General features: G+C 40.8%; 1 protein-coding gene across 4 annotated transcripts in view; it reads right to left on the reverse strand.

Annotated features, from left to right (window-relative positions):
* LOC128741524 (short-chain dehydrogenase/reductase family 16C member 6) overlaps positions 1-18,902 on the reverse strand; it is a 50,476-nt gene that overhangs the window by 19,406 nt on the left and 12,168 nt on the right. For all 4 annotated transcript variants that reach the window (XM_053837403.1, XM_053837401.1, XM_053837400.1 and 1 more), the window contains exon 3: positions 2,446-2,599. In XM_053837403.1, coding sequence (XP_053693378.1) covers positions 2,446-2,599 — 154 coding nt within the window. The remainder of the gene's footprint in view (positions 1-2,445; positions 2,600-18,902) is intronic.

Genomic DNA, 18,902 nt, shown 5'->3' on the forward strand with positions numbered 1-18,902 from the left:
TGACACTGCAGGGGCTAGGAGGTCAAGTGAAAATAGAACTTGGCTGCTAAATAGGTGGGAGAACAGCTGGTGGTGCAAAGATGATGGGTCGCGTTGCATAAAAAGTTCGTTGTGCAATATGGGGCTCTGCCCAAGGAGCAAAACTAGGATGTTGAATTTAATGGAAGATAAATGTATTTCGCTGAAATCAGCTGCCATTCCCATTTGACGCCACACATCTAAATTTGCAATATTTTCTTTCGAAACTATCAACTTCCACGTTGTTATGTGCTTAATTATTTTCACAGCTCAGAAGCTTTTAAAGCTGCAGTCGGCAAGAGAAGCCGACATGTTCACACATTGGATATGATTTTTAATGCTGCAGATGTTTTTCTTTCTTATTCTTCGACCCTGATCTGTCTGCCGGTGTGGCGTGAGCGCCATCAAGCATGGTTGAGATTCCTTAGTGCCCAACCAAAACCTGCCACGTTCACTTCTTATGGTGAGGTACCAGTTTAATTGCACCATACGTACGTACGTAAATGCACATGATCTCCAAAAACCATGACCAATCTCATTGAGTTACTCGCTGCGCGTTGTGGTCATAGTGCGAAGGTTGAAATTCCACGACTTATGACAAGTTCTCGCTAATTTGCAGCACAAAACAATGTGTCGGACGTCTTCTTCAAATTATATATGCTGCACATGCTGTTGCTGAGCGCACAACTGAACGCGAACAAAAATGCTGTACAACAAATGGACGAGTCGTAAATCTTTTTGTGCGACCTCTTGGACGACGGCCATGAAACTATAGCATATATGCGACCGGTTCTGGAAAATTAAAGTTCGTGTGAATTATTTCTCGCCACAAGTGTAAAAGAAATGGTCGATTATGTACGGATGATATTACCACCGGATATTACTAACATAGAAAACTACGAAGTGCACCCCACAATTAAAAAAACGTCGCGGAGAGTCACCGATCTAGTGTTACTAATTAGTGCACCACCGCACCGGTAAACTCTCTGTAAACCGAGAGCTCATAAACCGGTGGAGATTCGGAACCGGTTTCGAACCTACCGTGCATTCGTTGCAATTTCTGCAATGCTGTTGACCTTGTAGTTCCCTTACCAGATGCACAATTTCGTGTACTGGTCGACAATGCAATGCAAGCATGTATAACCCAAAGGGCGCAAAAGGTTGATTTGCCCCGTAGGACGATGATATTGAAAACTTGAACCAGCTCTGGAGGGTTGTGTCCGAAAATTGCTCGCGGGGGTAACTTGAACACCGTTGACAAGGTCATTATCATAGCGGAGATGGACCATTTAAAGAGATTTGCAATTATTTAATTTATTTTTTCGGTGGTTATGTTTTCTTGTCGGTTTTATTGTAAACAGTGAAACCCGTTTTTTTGATTTTCTGGAAAATATTTAATATTTTATCATCCAAAATGAAACCTTTGTTGGTTCTAAGTATAAATAATAATTTCACATATTATAACTTATGTCTTTTTGTTGCCAGTCTGTTAATTTTTCACTTAATTGAAGTGAATTTAAAACTATTCAGAAACACGTGTCTTTGTGAAACCAATGCTTGACCAGCAGACTAAAAAAACATAACAACGAAATTTGTCTACCACATAAAAAGTGAGCCATTTACCCCCATAACTAGCAAAACCGGCTGAGCCTATCCATCGATTCGGTCTATGATCGCTCTTTGATCAACTTCCCATCAGACAGCATCCTACAGCCAGCGAGCTGCGCAATTGTACCGCGATGGAACGAGTACATACATATAATACTTCTCGTCATCAGCAGGTACCCGGTCGACCTTCAAACGAAGAATAATTGAAACTGACTTTGTTGCTGCAAGCAAGCGTACTTAAACTCTTTCCCCGCGGCGTGGTTTTAGAGTCTTAACCTTTCCTGTTGATCCGTGCCAGTGCCACACACTTCACTTGTTTCGCCCAGCAGAGCGAGGAGGCTTCCACTTAAGCTTCTGTGCATCCCAGCCAGCCAGCGCAGCGGGGACCCGCGCAAATGTTACTTACGGCGAGCTTAGAGGATTGTGCAAACATTAATTGCGCCACGCCGTAAAGAACTGAACAGTTGAACTGCAGCAGTCAATCCCCTCCGGCGATTTCAAACGGCGCGCAATGGCGACTTTGGCTTGTAGGAAATTTTATCTCAAATAATTCAAGGTGAAGTATTAGGTACTCGTCGGTGTAAGTACGCGTTCAAACAGCTGCAATATTACCTTGGATGCTTCATGAATTGCATGTTTTTTATCCCCGCAGCGCAGCGGTTTCGTTGCTGTACTTGTAACTTACAAGTATCGAACGAAGTACCCGCAGCTCGAAGGCTAACTGCATTTATATCGATTCTTGCAAAAGCGGCGATCTTTTTTCTTTGGTAGACGTATGTGCTGTAATTCTTGATTCGGTCGCGATTTCAAACAACTTACCATCTTGATTGATGTCCCACACTACAACTTTGGCGCCTAGTTTTGTCAACCGCATGGCAAGCAACCGTCCAAGACCTCCACCGCCGCCGGTGACCAGTGCCACATCATCACGAATGTCCTTTGTTGGTTTACCGAACAGTTGAAAGTAAATGGCCTGGGGACACGAAACAGAAAGACAGAATTTAATGAAAAATCTAAAAAAATGTCAATTTTGTCAAAATTCACATGCAAACGTAATTTATGTATGTCAATATAGTAACCGGATAGCGTCCAAGAACAAACATTGGATTAGCAATGATTTCAATTAAAAAGACTTCAACGTCAGAAGATGAGCGCGTACGCTCCATTGAAAACTTGAGTTGAGTTACCAGTTTGCGATCAGCTGCTCAACAAATTCTCAACTAATATTGACTAAACAATTGCGGTCGATGTCATCCTTGCGATGCTTCTTCAACCTATTGAACGCCATTGAACATTTGACGGAACTATTGCAAGTTCAACAATTATATTCTCGCATATTTTTTCGAAATTATTTTGTAATTCAAACCGATTTAAGTTAGCGGAAAATCTTACTGATGATTTTAAGTATTTCTTATTTTGTGTGGCTACTTGCATTTAATTTGTTAAATATGACTTTTGTCGACTCCCGTTGAAAGCTATAAAAATGTCAGGGAGCAAACATAAACAACAGATACCTCTATACGAACAATAATTTTAGTTGAACCATCAATTTAGATACATCAATTAAAACTCAGGAAATGACCGACCTTTCGTTTTACACTTATTCTCTTGAGGGTAAGGAAGGGATTAATCAGGGGACGTCTATTTTAATCAGTTGAAAATAAACTAGCTTTTTGTTGTTTTGTTGACTATAAATTCAGCATTTTGTTCATATTTTACATTTAAAAAAAAGAGCATTATTTAAAAAAAGGAGCATTATTCATACAAGCACAATTTACTGTGGTTTTAAATTAAAAACTGTTGTCGTAAAATTCAGCTGCTGAAGAAAATTGCCACCTCGTTACTGCTAAAAGGATCGCCACCTCGCAACTTTGAGCACTTATTAGAGCATTTATAAAAGTCAAGCACTCAGTTTTCACATTCCATTTTGTAGTAGATATATTAGCGCTTGCGTCATTCGGTGTCATGTTCACAGTGACATTTTTGGACATGTTTACATGTGGACATGTGGACATGGCATATCAGTAAAATTAAAATGCGTTGCCTCAACTTTTAAAGTAAAAAGTCAGAAGTTTAGCTTAACAGTAGTTTCTTTCAGTGTCTTCAGTAGTCTTTCAGTAACAGCTTGAAGAACTAAAGTTAACAAGAAGAGTGGCATGCTGATATACCACACTTAGTCAACCCATTGCTAATAATGCTTTTCAATCCGATCTGCCCCAAGGAAGTCACCTTAGTCCATTGCTGTTTATCCTATTTGTAAATGATTTGTGTAGCACCATAAAATCTTCCAAGTATATGTACACAGATGACCTGAAGTTCTTTCGGGTAGTAGCATCAAGAGTTGACTGCTGTGCCTTACAATCCGACATCGATTCCCTGCTAAGTTGGTGTGTGCTTAATGGAATGGACGTGAACGTGCAGAAATGCAACATTATTTCATTCTGTAGGAGTAGGAATGTCATATCATTTGACTACACGATGGAAAAGGACAGCATCAACCGTATCGAAACTGTAAAGGATTTGGGCATCCTCTTGGACAGTAAATTATGTTTTGCTCAACACATTACCGTTACTACTGCTAAGGCTTACGCTATGCTAGGCTTTATCAAAAGGAATACGCAGCAGTTCAATGATATCTACTGTCTGAAATCGCTTTCCTATGCAATCGTGCGCAGTATTCTTGAATACGGGGTGCTTGTGTGGGCACCTTATTATGCTGTTCAAATCAACCGGATAGAACGAATCCAGCGTCAATTCGTTCGGTACGCTCTGCGCAGGTTACCCTGGGATGATCCTGTTCGTCTACCTCCGTACGAAAACAGATGCGTGCTTATACGTCTACCCCCTCTGACAAATAGGAGGAGTACGTTGCAACGATTATTTATCGATTTATCTGGAAAATACCGTGGATAGCCCGGAGCTACTAGGTCAGATTCGGTTCAACGTACCTCCTAGGCTTACCCGACGAGCGGATTTCTTCCGGCTTCCTTTACATCGCACTCTTTTCGCCCAAAATAACCCGATTGATGTGTTCCCGCGAATACAGATACAATATTATATCTGACTGTTATGAGTTTAATGTATCTAGAACAACTTTTAAAAATAGAATAAGTTTACATTAAGAACTGTCTGTACGATATAATCGAAGACCAGGAAATAAAAAATAAAAAAAAAATACGATAAAACAATCAGTGATCCGCTTAGACTGCTTAAAATAGGTATCCTACTAGTACGGTTGTTACAAAGCAGTTGTGGCAACCGAATTATGACTAATTTCAGTAGTAATGCGGTTGCTTCAACTAAATGGACCTAAAGTGTGCTACTTGGGTACTTCACCCTATAACAAAGTACAGTCCCTCTTATTGCTCAGAAGAACGTAATGAAAATTGGTCAGCGACTTGTGACAAAGACTATTAACTTTAGGAACGGGATTGGTATGAACTCAAATGGAAAAGAAAATGTCTGTCGCTTATTTTGTAACAATGTAGCAAAAAACGAAGTGCGCAAGACAGTATACACCCGGACAGTGTAACAGTAGACCTATTGCTATTACTATTGTTAGTTTCGTTTGAAAGGAAAATGAGCATTAAAACAGTTTGGTTTATAATAAAACAGTCTAATGACTAAATATATCTGGCGTAGTTTTCAAAGTGACCTAAGGGACATTGAGAAATTTTGTTTGCATCAGCCATTGCATATTACATGACAATATTATATAAGTGAATGCTTTACTATGATTATATATCAGCTGGTTATATAGATGGAACATTTGGATAATAACTATCCTCCTGAATTAATAAATATATTGATGCACCGCAAGGCACTAGCTAAGGACCACATATGTTTATTTAATTTAGTATCTCTTGGCAATTCCGTGAAAAGTACTATCAAAATTAAAACGTTGAATTCTTTCACCCGTTCGGTGTCGGTTGCATTCTAATACTCTTTAATTCTTAATTTTATTTGACGGCGAGTATGTCCGAATAATTACCCTCGATTTGATAGATCCTCGAACTCCTAACCCTGGCCCTGGCCCTGGCCCTAGCCCTAGCCCTAGCCCTAGCCCTAGCCCTAGCCCTAGCCCTAGCCCTAGCCCTAGCCCTAGCCCTAGCCCTAGCCCTAGCCCTAGCCCTAGCCCTAGCCCTAGCCCTAGCCCTAGCCCTAGCCCTAGCCCTAGCCCTAGCCCTAGCCCTAGCCCTAGCCCTAGCCCTAGCCCTAGCCCTAGCCCTAGCCCTAGCCCTAGCCCTAGCCCTAGCCCTAGCCCTAGCCCTAGCCCTAGCCCTAGCCCTAGCCCTAGCCCTAGCCCTAGCCCTAGCCCTAGCCCTAGCCCTAGCCCTAGCCCTAGCCCTAGCCCTAGCCCTAGCCCTAGCCCTAGCCCTAGCCCTAGCCCTAGCCCTAGCCCTAGCCCTAGCCCTAGCCCTAGCCCTAGCCCTAGCCCTAGCCCTAGCCCTAGCCCTAGCCCTAGCCCTAGCCCTAGCCCTAGCCCTAGCCCTAGCCCTAGCCCTAGCCCTAGCCCTAGCCCTAGCCCTAGCCCTAGCCCTAGCCCTAGCCCTAGCCCTAGCCCTAGCCCTAGCCCTAGCCCTAGCCCTAGCCCTAGCCCTAGCCCTAGCCCTAGCCCTAGCCCTAGCCCTAGCCCTAGCCCTAGCCCTAGCCCTAGCCCTAGCCCTAGCCCTAGCCCTAGCCCTAGCCCTAGCCCTAGCCCTAGCCCTAGCCCTAGCCCTAGCCCTAGCCCTAGCCCTAGCCCTAGCCCTAGCCCTAGCCCTAGCCCTAGCCCTAGCCCTAGCCCTAGCCCTAGCCCTAGCCCTAGCCCTAGCCCTAGCCCTAGCCCTAGCCCTAGCCCTAGCCCTAGCCCTAGCCCTAGCCCTAGCCCTAGCCCTAGCCCTAGCCCTAGCCCTAGCCCTAGCCCTAGCCCTAGCCCTAGCCCTAGCCCTAGCCCTAGCCCTAGCCCTAGCCCTAGCCCTAGCCCTAGCCCTAGCCCTAGCCCTAGCCCTAGCCCTAGCCCTAGCCCTAGCCCTAGCCCTAGCCCTAGCCCTAGCCCTAGCCCTAGCCCTAGCCCTAGCCCTAGCCCTAGCCCTAGCCCTAGCCCTAGCCCTAGCCCTAGCCCTAGCCCTAGCCCTAGCCCTAGCCCTAGCCCTAGCCCTAGCCCTAGCCCTAGCCCTAGCCCTAGCCCTAGCCCTAGCCCTAGCCCTAGCCCTAGCCCTAGCCCTAGCCCTAGCCCTAGCCCTAGCCCTAGCCCTAGCCCTAGCTCTAGCTCTAGCCCTGGAGTCAGGTCCAAGTCCATGACAGGAGTCCGATCCAAGTGCAAGGCTGGGGTCAGATTCAACTCCAAGGCAAGTTCAGAGCTAGAGTCAGATCCAAGTCCATAAGATTTATTGCTTATTAGGCTATAGGCTATAAGCCCATTGCCCAACAGAATGAAGTCAAATCCAAGTCCAAGGCTGTAGTCAGATCTAAGTCCAAGGCTGAAGTTAAATCCAAGTCCAGGGCAGGAGTCAGATCAAAGTGCAAGGCTAGAGTCAGTTCCAAGTCCATAGCAAGATCCAAGTTCAAGGCATATCTAAGTCTAAGACTGGAATTAAATCCAAGTCCAAGGCTGGAGTCAGTTCCAAGTCCATGGCTGGAGTCAGATCCAAGTGCAAGGTTGGAGTCAGATCCAAGTCCAAGGCAGAAGTCAGATCCAAGTTCGAGGCAAGAGGCAGATCCAAGTGCAAGAATGAAGTCAGATTCAACTCGAAGGCAAGTTCAGGGCTGGAGTCCAGATCCAAGTCCATAAGATTTATTGCAAATTAAAGTATAGGCTACAAGCCCGTTGCCAAACTGAATGGAGTCAAATCCAAGTTCAAGGCAAGAGTCAAAACCATGTTCAAGGCTGGAGTCAGATTCAAGTCCAAGGCTGGGGTTACATCCAAGTCCAGGGCTTGAGTTAGATCCAAGTCTAAGGCTGAAATCAGATTTAAATCCAAGACTAGAGTCAGATCCAAATCCAAGGCTGGGGTTAGATTCAAGTCCAAGACTGAAGTCAGATCCACGTCCAAGGCTGGAGTCAGATCCAAGCGCAAGACTGGGGTTACATCCAAGTCCAGGGCTTGAGTTAGATCTAAGTCTAAGGCTGAAATCAGATCTAAATCCAAGACTGTAGTCAGATTCAAGTCCAAGCCTGGGGTTAGATACAAGTCCGGGGCTGGAGGCAGATCCAAGTCTAGGGCTGGAGTCAGATTCGAGTCCTAGGAGTCAAATCCAAGTCTAAGGTTGGACTCAAATCCAAATCCTAGGCTGGATTCAGATCCAAGTCTAAGACTGGAGTCAGGTCCGAGTCCAAGGCTGCAACCAGCTCTAAGTGTAAGACTGGAGTGTGATCTAAGTCCAAGGCTAGAGTCAGGTCCAAGTCCAAGTCCCATAGTACAAGCCTATCAAACGTAGTACTATGTCACCCGTCCGGAAGTGTCTAGGCCACAACTTTGTTGATTGTTTATTACCATCCAGTATTCCCAACATTCATCTAGAAAGCGTCATGTATCATATCACCGCTCTGGGGATGTCCCAGTGGACCACAGAAAGAGATTTAGAGCGAAAAACGGAGGAACGTTCGAGAATAGCACGGAATGGAAAAGTTAATATTTTTTTGAACCGGTGATTCTACAATTGATGAAGAGACGGTAGGAGAAAGTAACGAGATTTTTTTTGAATGCAGAGGAAAGAGTTGAACTGTGAGGAGGAGAGGGGGGGGTAATTGGTAGCTACGCTTAACAAGTTGTTGTGACTCCTACCTATTGTCCAATGCTGCATGGGTCGAACCAAGCTATAATATGGGATTATAACTGAGATTATAGGTTGGTTCGAGCCATGCACCTTCCAGTATTGGACAAAAGGTAGGAGTCACAACAACTTATTAAGCGTAGCTATCAATAACCCCCTCCCCCTTACCTTTCCACTCATTCCCCTCCATTCAAAAATTTTTCATTACTCTCCCATACCGTCCCTTCATCAATTGTAGAACCACCGTTTCAAAACATCATAAATATAAAAGGCTTATGTCTGTCGCCAAAATGAGGGGCACGATATGTATTTTCGTAGTAATAATCGCCCACATTAAGCAAAGACTCAAATTAATCATAGCAGATTACATTCAAAACGAGCAAAAGTAACGTAGTTGCACTTCATAGAGATACATAGCGTTAGCGTTACATAGCATACCTCCAATTTGCTCTCAATTAGACGTGAGGCGACGCGCGGGGGTTACAGCTAGTATTAATATATATGCTTGACCGCATTTCAACGTCAAGACCAAAAGCACGAGGTTTGGTCTATGGAAAAGTTGTTTCATAGTCCGTCCTATCTTCAGAGTTACGGTACGAAAACTCCCAACAGAAAATTGTGCGTATGAAATAGGGAAGGCGACTAGGAAGAAGCACCCAACATAGCTCTAGTCATCCCAATCCCCTATCTAGCGCCTTTACGTGACCATCCCAGAAAATACTCCAAGTTGTACCTATAATTGAGTAAGCAAGCTAGGATATATGATATCCAGGATATTTTCAAGAATTGGCAGAGTTAGCATGAGATTAGATTCGATTGGGACACTCGTAAAAAATGATTGCGGAGTGAAGTTACGGGAGTTAAGAGTCGAACGCTGTGTTCTTAACAAGGCATTCTATTAGTATTATTATGTTTGGAATCATTCCTTCGGAAGGTAAAAAACGACGTGAACTCGGAGGTGTACGTAAGGATTCCTAGCAAGTATGTCCTTCCATGGGTTTCGGATCAATACGGACCGGAGCGAATGTAAACCACCTACCATTGACCTGCGCCTAGAGAAGTGGCAATTTAGTCGATATCGATGAAATATCCCTTGTTATTGAATACGCCCGATTGAATTAACTGGCCCGACCAGGTAGCTTCGAGGTATGATGTCCAATAAGTTAATCGTCGTATGTTCGAATCTTAGCTAGGCGGTGCTATTAGCGTCAATAGGATCGTCAATGTCATGTGCTCTAATAACCGGCTGTGAAGTCATTCAACAAAGAAGGGTAATTTCTAAAGACGGCTATACCCAAGGTTTCTTCTAATTAAATAAAATAAATTAATTCTAATTCAATTCATTCTAATTAAATATTAAAATCCTTGATTCTTTCAATCTTTACGGTGTTTACGCAACGATTGTTACAATGTTTTTCAGCTTCCTTTTTGACATTTAGTTGAAACACTGGGAACCGAATTTACTTTCTATAACAATAAGACACCCAGCCGCAAGGTTACAGTGTCTGTGACGAGTTAATGGTCGTGGGTTCGGATCATCCCATGTTGAGCGACTTAAGTATGGTTTTATTCTCAGGACCCTAATTATTCTTCCTTCATGCTGAGTTCTACATTATCCCGAAGACGCTCGAAGTTAGCGTATTGGGCATGAGGAACTATAGGTAATGTTCCGAACATGATGAGAACTCGCCATTATCAACAATAACGAGACGGAACTTGCTTGGTATAGAAGTCCTCTTTGCAGGAAGGGGCCAACGCTCATCACCAAGCTTATCGCTTACATAAATGCAGTGCAAAATACAGCATGTATCCAGGCAATACCACGATAACTCAAAATACTGGTCGCGGTGATAAGCCAACACAGCAAAAAGCTACTATATTTGATTAGTTAAACTGACTATTTCGATGCTATTGATTAAATTGACTCTCACGTCATCCGGTTTCAACGAGACGTCGCAATATGCCGTTCAGGTTGCAACGAAATTTTTGCATGATAATGCAAATGATGAGTTGAAATATTACCGAAATGACTTATACAGTATGCAACTCACAGTTTACAGGGCACCAAGAATTTACGATGGACTATTTCCTTTAAAAATTAGTTAAGTCTCATCAACATTCGAATCTCCTTAACTATCAGTCAATCCGATATTGCGCTTATTGCTCTTATTGGAAAACCATAGATCTGAAGGTGCAAAATTACTGACCCTTGACGGACTACAAATTAAGTAGTTTACACTTTGTTTCAGTTTGGAAGTTTCATCTTATACATAGTCGAATTGTATCTTTCTTGTTGCAGTAATTGACTGCTTCTTGTGATCTTCATCTTGTGTGACATTAACTAGTAATTATTCTGATGACTATGTCAAATAAAATTGTAGCTTGGTTACTGCAAATAACAAAACAGGTAAGTCAAGGGTTAACAGTTTAAACAGCCGAGCAGTTGAGTTGACAAAACTTGTCACGCAAAGTGTATAGCAACTGTAACGATTGGTATTTTACGGTATGAAGGTAAATACCACACACCTCCGAATCCTCTGAACTGTAGGTACATTGATGATGTACATTGATGATGGGTAGTAAGTAGAGATGCCTGGCACGCTATTTGCATATGCGTGACCCGCACATTATATAAGACTATGAAGGTGGAAACCATCCGGAACGGGTAATTTACAGTTTGTGACAACAAAATTCCACCGGCCGGGCGACGGTGGCATGACCGCATAACGTACCGAGGAAGTTACTACGGTCGCGTGACTTTCTTTTTATCTCTGCAATAGTAACAGCTCGTTCAACACGTTGTCACTTGCTAGAATTGAAAAAGCACGACAGGCCATTTAGTCAGAATATTATAAGTAATAGCTACACCAGTAGTAAAATTGATTTTCATGTTCATGAATAGATATTTGCTTTGAAGCTCCATGATATGTAGACACAACCAGTCTTGCAGTCCGGTGAATGTGGCATTAATCAATTTCAAGTAATGAATATATATTTGATTAAACTTTATTAATCGAGTTTGCGCAATTACTTCCTCAAACATCTTGTACGTCACATTGTCAAGTAACATGCACTCTCCATTCTATTAGATTGCATCACACCACAATTAACGTACGTGCTGGGGATCAGCTGTAGTGTAAATGTTTCAACTAAACTAGCCGGGTTTGTTGCCCGTTTATTGCAACCGGCCCGGCAGTTGAAACCGGTTTTTAACTACTGCCGGGACTGATAAAACACCAGATATATTTACCCAGTCTGTCGTCTGGTGGGGGTAATTTTCAAGTACACACTAAGTGACACGTTGTCGTTGGCATTTGCGGTTGCTAAATACTCCACTTCGTTCATAAATCAACTGTAGCTTTAATTGAACATCATAATCGTTGGCAACGTGGTGCGAAATATGCAAATTGAAAAAAAAATTACGTTTGCAAGCAATTCCTCCATGTCAAACCCTGTGGTTTAGTAAAACGAAAATGTTTGGATTAGATTTAAATGTACTTTTCAATGTGACTCACATCTTAAGGTACATCCTAAAACATTAAGTTTATTAGACCCTGAATTGCAATTACAATTTATATAAATACAATTCACTATCTTCGTTTAACACATTTTGTATAAATCGTATAAATCAAAACAAAGCTAAATTATTAATTTAAAAAATTTAAATTAAAAGTCAGTTGGATTAATCTCTCCGAACGTCATTGCCACTGAGATATTGTCGCATAACGATGAGCTGGCCAGCTGGCTGTTGCGGGACGCTTCCCGTAGCTACGCTGTGTACGATGTGATTGTTTGGTAAACAATTTGTAAGTAAACAACCGGCAGCGTTTGACCGTCAAGACTATGTATGTACTCAGTACTGTCATACATTGATCAGAGACCCACTGCCAGCTGACCGAACCGTATGGTCTCTGGGTATTTCGACCCTGACCGCGTCACACAAGACACTCCCATCAAGCTGACTGTAGTAGATCGATTTGTACACTGAACTTGGATCCTGGCTGCAGTTGGTCTAAATTGGAGTTTCTTTGCTCTTCTTGTGTAATTTTGTGATGATTTCAATGTGTTACGTCGGTAAATTATGTTTTTTTTTTTGACATTTTTTAATTAACTCAAAGCAAAACAAAGCGTTATGACCTGTCTCTAGCAGCAGCACCCGGCCGAGATTCCAACATACTAATTAACACCCACTTCCAAGTTTACGTTTTAGAACATCTTCAAAAGAAGAAAATATTGAAATTTGCTAAGAAATTTTTAAGCTGGCGGTTCAAAACCCGGAATATATAAAGATTTGCGGATGATGTCCAATGTTTCATTAAACGGTTATTCTCTATTCATAAGTTAAGTTCTTTCAAACTGATGGTTCGTTTTTTTTGCGATGCGATCTTCTAATGTACTAATGTAGTTTGGAATTTTTAAAATTTATAATACAGTCTGAGACACTTCGTAGAATTTTATGACATTTTTTGTACGTAGGGCAAGAATCCCATTTTAAGCAGTCTAAGCGGATCACTGATTGTTTCAACTTATTATAAGCGATGGGTTGACTAAGTGGGGGATATCAGCATACCAATCTTGTTCTTAACTTCATTTATTCAAGCTGTTACCACTTGAAATCACTATTATAAAGCTAAACTTCTGTTTTTTGAGGCGCTGCTACTGGTTTTAATCACCAAGGAAAGGACCTTGGTACCTTAAGCAGTCCTGAATTGTACTGATGTATTGCAAACTCGTTATAAATTATCACTGTTATAAGCTTGCGACAATGACGTCAAATGACGCTAGTGCTCACATGTCTACTAGAATATGCTTTGAAAAAATTGAGTACTGGACTTTTAGAAATGCTGTAATCACTGCCCAAAGTATCGAGATGGCGATTATTGTCAGCATTAGCGAAAAAACAAAAGTGACGTAATAATGAATCAAAAATGATGTAGAGACGATACTAACATAATAGAAAAAATGGTTTAAACAAGATACAAAAATTGCACCAAAATGGCACAGAAGTACTCTAGAAACGGAAGGGAAAGAATGGAAGAAAATTGTATTAAATATAAGGAGACAAAAATAACACCAAAAAGTCACAAGAATGGGCACAAACTCAACACAAAAGCTAAAACACTAATGATGCAAAACTAACGCAAAAATTATACAAGTCCAACATAGCTCTAGCTATCCTAAGTTCCTATCTAGCACCTCCACGTGGTCATACCCGATAACGCTCTTTCCTTAAGATTGGGTAGCTAAGTTAGGAGGTGCGATGCTGCGTGGATCCCGACTGCCTGATATCAAAATTGTTGTTTTGGGCAGACCCAACATATATTCTAATTGTTTGTTTTATTCTAGCTCTTCAAAAACCTACTGTACAATGGAAATATTGACCGTAAAACTTGCTAATAATGTACATGAATATTGTTCGGTTGTTGTACATGTAGGATTGATGGAAACTCAAATGATGGCATCATTATGATGCAACTATATCTGATGCAAAGGACTGCTGGTGAGCTCGTTCTATTTTTATCCATATTAATTTTATTTCATTATATATCATGTGATAAATTCATTATATGCATTATATGATAAATTCATGAATACCGAGGCATCATATGAGTGGAAAACTGGAGAATGGAGTGAGGAGTCAACCGGAATCACTAGGAGGAAACTCCTGAAGGTCTGAAACAATATTTATGTTGCACTCTTCGAACAAACAAACCAACACATGGGTTAAGGCTGGAGCAGCGAAATTGATTGTTACATGGAAGGATCCTAATGCTGGAAGGAAATTCTTATAATCCCGGAACGCGCATAAGTGTCTCTGCTTGTGGGTCCGCCCAATCCCTTTTGGTCCTTCTACAACAGATATAGCGTGAAATCCATTTGACAATAAAATTGGATTCTACTGTAAGTCTACCCACATACACTGACAGGACCTTGAACTGATGGTGGATCCCTCCCCCCATACATACATACATGATGCAAAATAATGCAAAAGAGATATCACAATCACGTGAAAATAACATAATTTATTGCCAAAATAATTGAAAATAATACAAAAATACTGTCACAAGTAACATCAAAAATAAAACTAAATAAGTTGCAAACAATTAGCCAAAACCACAAAAATAACACAGACGGCAAGCGCGAAAAGAAAACGGATATTAGGCTCCCTGTTGATAAACTGGCCGGTGGTGTAATGGAAACGCACTCGACGCGGGATTGAGAGTTGTGGGTTCTAGTCAATGTTCGTTCTTCACAAAAACACACTTATTTCCTCATATAAACGCCAATGAAGTATCATTTTCATAACACAAAAATAATTCAAAGATGACAAAAAGCTACTCCAAAATGGGACAAAAGTAGCTTTAAAAAACACAAAAACAGATTAATATAAAATTTACATAAAAACGATACCGTAATGACTAAAAAGACTACGAAGATAAACAACAAACATTCTAAAATGTTTCTAAAATAATACCAATTTATACCAAACTGGCACAAAATACACAACTGGTATAAAAATGACCTAACTAACGTTAATCGAGTTTCAATATTTTTTGCATTCTAGATGGAAGGAACGGTAGAAGAAAGTAATGAAACAAAGGTGTTGATAGTATCTCAAGGCAAACAAAGCGTGAACGGGAAAGAGCCGAAAATTAGACGGCCGAAGAGGCATACTTTGTGTCTAAGATAACTCAACCCGCCAGTGTTGGTGGAGTTTGAAATATGTCGCACGCTTACTAAGAGGATTGCGGAGTATCTTTTTTATCCAGTATGGTTAACAGGCTTACCAATATTCGCGATCCACCGAACCTGGGAGAAGTTGGGTTCGATTCCGGTTATAATAGGCTCCCATTATAACTTGATTCGATCCGCGGATCCCCCAGTTTAGATAAAGAGGAACATTATACAAAATTAATAAGCGTTGCTTAACTGATCCTCTCTTACCTAATTTTCCGCTCTTCCCCCTTCACGCTTTGTCATCCCTAAGATACTATCAACACAGTTGTTTCATTACTTTCTTCTACTGTAACATTGCTCCTTCCTCCAATTATAAAAACTGCCGTTGTTAAAAAATAAATTGATCTTAGCTTAGATTTGTTTTGCTTCGTGTCGGATTCGGCAACAGCATTGTATTTGTGCCTTAGTTTGGCACACTTTATTTCAATTTTTCCTAAATTTTATTAGGAATATATAATTTTATGCTGAATTTTACGTTCAGCGAAAGATTGGGTTCTTTAAATCTTCTCGTCTGGAATATGTATAAGATGGAAACTAAATTACCATTGTGGCGATCCAAACAAATGTATGTTTAATGTTTTGGGGAAATATTGAACCCTTCCATATTGTTACAGTAACATGTCTTATCGTGTAACGTGACGTGAAGTGTATTCTTCCTATATTCGCGCGAATTAAGTAATTTTCTCCCGAACACCATCGGTTTGGGATTGTCTACGAATGGCCGAAACACAAATGGCCGAATCACGAATGGTCGAAACACAAATGACCAAAATAACAAATGGCATACTAGATGTAATTGCCGAATATCATATTCGGCTGAAAATATTCACGGCCTTCAACGTGCACAAATGTTGGGTATGAGCCGGTCGCTTGGACTCAAGTAAAGAATAATAACATTCGCGGCTTGCGGCCGTTTTGCCCTAAATCGTCCAGGAAACATTTACTACTGCCACGGTAAATAGGTCTCGCGCCTAATAAGGGTTCTTCAGGGGAACGTTACAGATTCGCGGAGGAATATAGATGAAAAAAAAATCTATTCAAAATGCGTAAATGCAAACAAAATGAGCAACAAAAATTTTGTTGATGCAGTTGCGCATTTATTGCGAGCTAAACAAATGCGTTCTTGAAATACTTTTTGTTTGTTTTGAAGTAAATACGCTAGAATCTTATTTATACACGAAATTTGAATGAATCGTCCTTTCGTGCACTTGCTCATCTCAAATAGGGGTTCGGCGTTTCTTGATTCGGCCAAATATAATTTCGCCCTTCTGTGACAATTGTTGAAATTCGGACATTTGGATTTCGGCACTTTGTTATTCGGCCAATTGTGTTTCGGTCATTCGGTACGTCGTAGTCAAAAATCATTAGGCGGTTTAAAAAATCGAAATAAATTCTTTCCTTTTTACGTCCAATATTCGAATTAACGTCCTCTTTTTTTACGTCCAAAATTTGAATTAACGTCGTCTCATTTTTAATTCCAAAGCTTGAATTAACGTCCTCTAATTTTACGTCCAAAATTTGAATTAACGTCGTCTCGTTTTACGTCCACAAATTGAATTAATCTCCTCTTTTTAACGACCGATTTTTTACGTCCCCCAATAGTGGACAACAAACGAGAGTAGTTGAGTGTAGTTGTATTGCTTGTTTTGTTCTTTGTTCCATTAAAGATATTTATTAACTGCTTTCCAATTCATATTTTTTATACCTATGCCTAACTATTAAATACCTAAATAACCATTCATATTTAGGCATTTCGAGAAAATTCGTCGCATCATGTTGATCCTTTCGATGCTCAGCCAAATAGGGGTTCGGCTTTTCATGATTCGGCCAAATATAATTTTGCCCTTCTGTGACAATTGTTGAAATTCGGACATTTGGATTTCGGCAATTTGTTATTCGGCCAACTGTTTTTCGGCCATTCGGTACCAGCCCGTCAGCTTGATACGCCAATAAAAATGGATACGGCGGACGTTATCAGAGGAACTGAAACATGAATTTTAATGTCCAAATATTGATCATTTGGTTTCATATGCCAATCATTTGGGTATCAAAAGTTTTCCCTTCGATTTAACGGAAAATGAAATATTTCATAAGGAAAACACGTTAAAAAACCATGCTTTGCAGCAAACTTGCAGTCAACATGGTAGTCGATGTTTTTGCACTGTAAATTAACGTGTTTTACCACTGGATTATATCCTGTAGCAATCCATATGGAATTAAGGTGTAAGTTTCCATAAACATTTCACAGGTTTTACATGTTTGATGAAAGGGTGTTTCTAATGTCATTCTATTTGAAATTTACGTGGCTTTCATGAAGAGTTGATGTGAATTTGAGATCATCTAAGTGTATTACCTCAAACATGGTAGTCTTCGTCGCGGTATATCTGTATCTTTGGAGATATACACATGATTGGGTATTGTCGTTATTGTCGGGCCACTGTTATGGTCGGGGCCATCACGATTTTACAGTCTTAGTAACTCATAATATCTATGATACAACCATTGTAAAACTTATTACTGTAATAGCTAACTTTTCACAATATTGTTAGTTTCAATCGTGTATTCAAAACACCCGTACTGAATTCAATAATGACTAAATCTTACAAAAAAAGTTTTCCAGGCGCAATGAACTTTTCTTCAAGAAATGATTCATTAAATGCAATTATCGAGGTAAATTTTGAAAATGTATGAAGTGTGTTGTGCTGCACACGAAGACTATAGAAAAATCCCCTCCAGTAAGGTGTTTGAGAAGGCTAAGGTGAAATACTAGAAAAGCGCTATTTGTAAAGGTCTGGCCACTTAAGTAGTCATGGTTGGGCCACCATAATTTTAAGTGCAGAAGCGCAATAATCGCTAGAGAATGTCAGTCACATAAAATGTGATGAAGTAAAGCAAAATTAATACGATAAAAACCTAGATTTTTGTTGTCTTTTTCATTGTAGTTGTACACTTCGGAAAAGGCGATTGCAAAATTTCGCAAAATGCAATTAAAAATAGTGTATTTGAACCTATATGAGCCGTTGTTCTCGAAATTCATTCTTTTCATGTCTTTATATAGAATTTCAATACGTATGTCTTAAATTGTCTGCGGTGACCCAACCTGTACAACATGGCCCGACTATGACAGCATTTTTTGTCTCAACAATTGACGCGTCAACACCGAGCAATTTCCGGGATTTACTGACAATCTCCTGAGAATCTCCCGAGATTAACGTTCGTTGACGGTCTTTACTGGCAAGAACAGTTCGACGAGTTCATCGGCGAATAGCAGAATATTTGCTCTGTCGACGAAGGAAGGAAGCTTGCTCATCGCTAGTACGGAGCGTAGCGGACCTAGATGACTTCCTCGAGGCACTCCTGAGTTTACGATAAACTTCGCACCGAATTCACATATACTTCTGCATTTTAAATAGGATACGGGAGGGTATTTTCGGCAGATTTCTAAATTCAGCCTATTTTCCTTTTCTTTCGCTAATAAAAATACCTTACCGACATTCAATTTTAATATTATATAACTATTTTCTCAAGACAGTAAGTAATCTACTGTTTTTTATTAAAAGAGCGTCAAAACCACCTGTTCTTCCACTAGAACTAGGCCATTGGCCGAAAAAATAGAAGCAATCGCTTAATGGGCCGAAAATACGCTCCCGTGCCCAATGTGAGTTTAACCAGTTTAGCAGCGAACCTCTAACCTTGGACCTGACATGTTTGGATGCAGACGGAATTACTGGAGGCAACTGTTACTGGAAGCGGTCCGAATTTACGCTTGTGCATACGGTAGT

The sequence above is a fragment of the Sabethes cyaneus genome, chromosome 3 (genome assembly GCF_943734655.1).
Source record: "Sabethes cyaneus chromosome 3, idSabCyanKW18_F2, whole genome shotgun sequence".
Lineage (NCBI taxonomy): Eukaryota > Metazoa > Arthropoda > Insecta > Diptera > Culicidae > Sabethes > Sabethes cyaneus.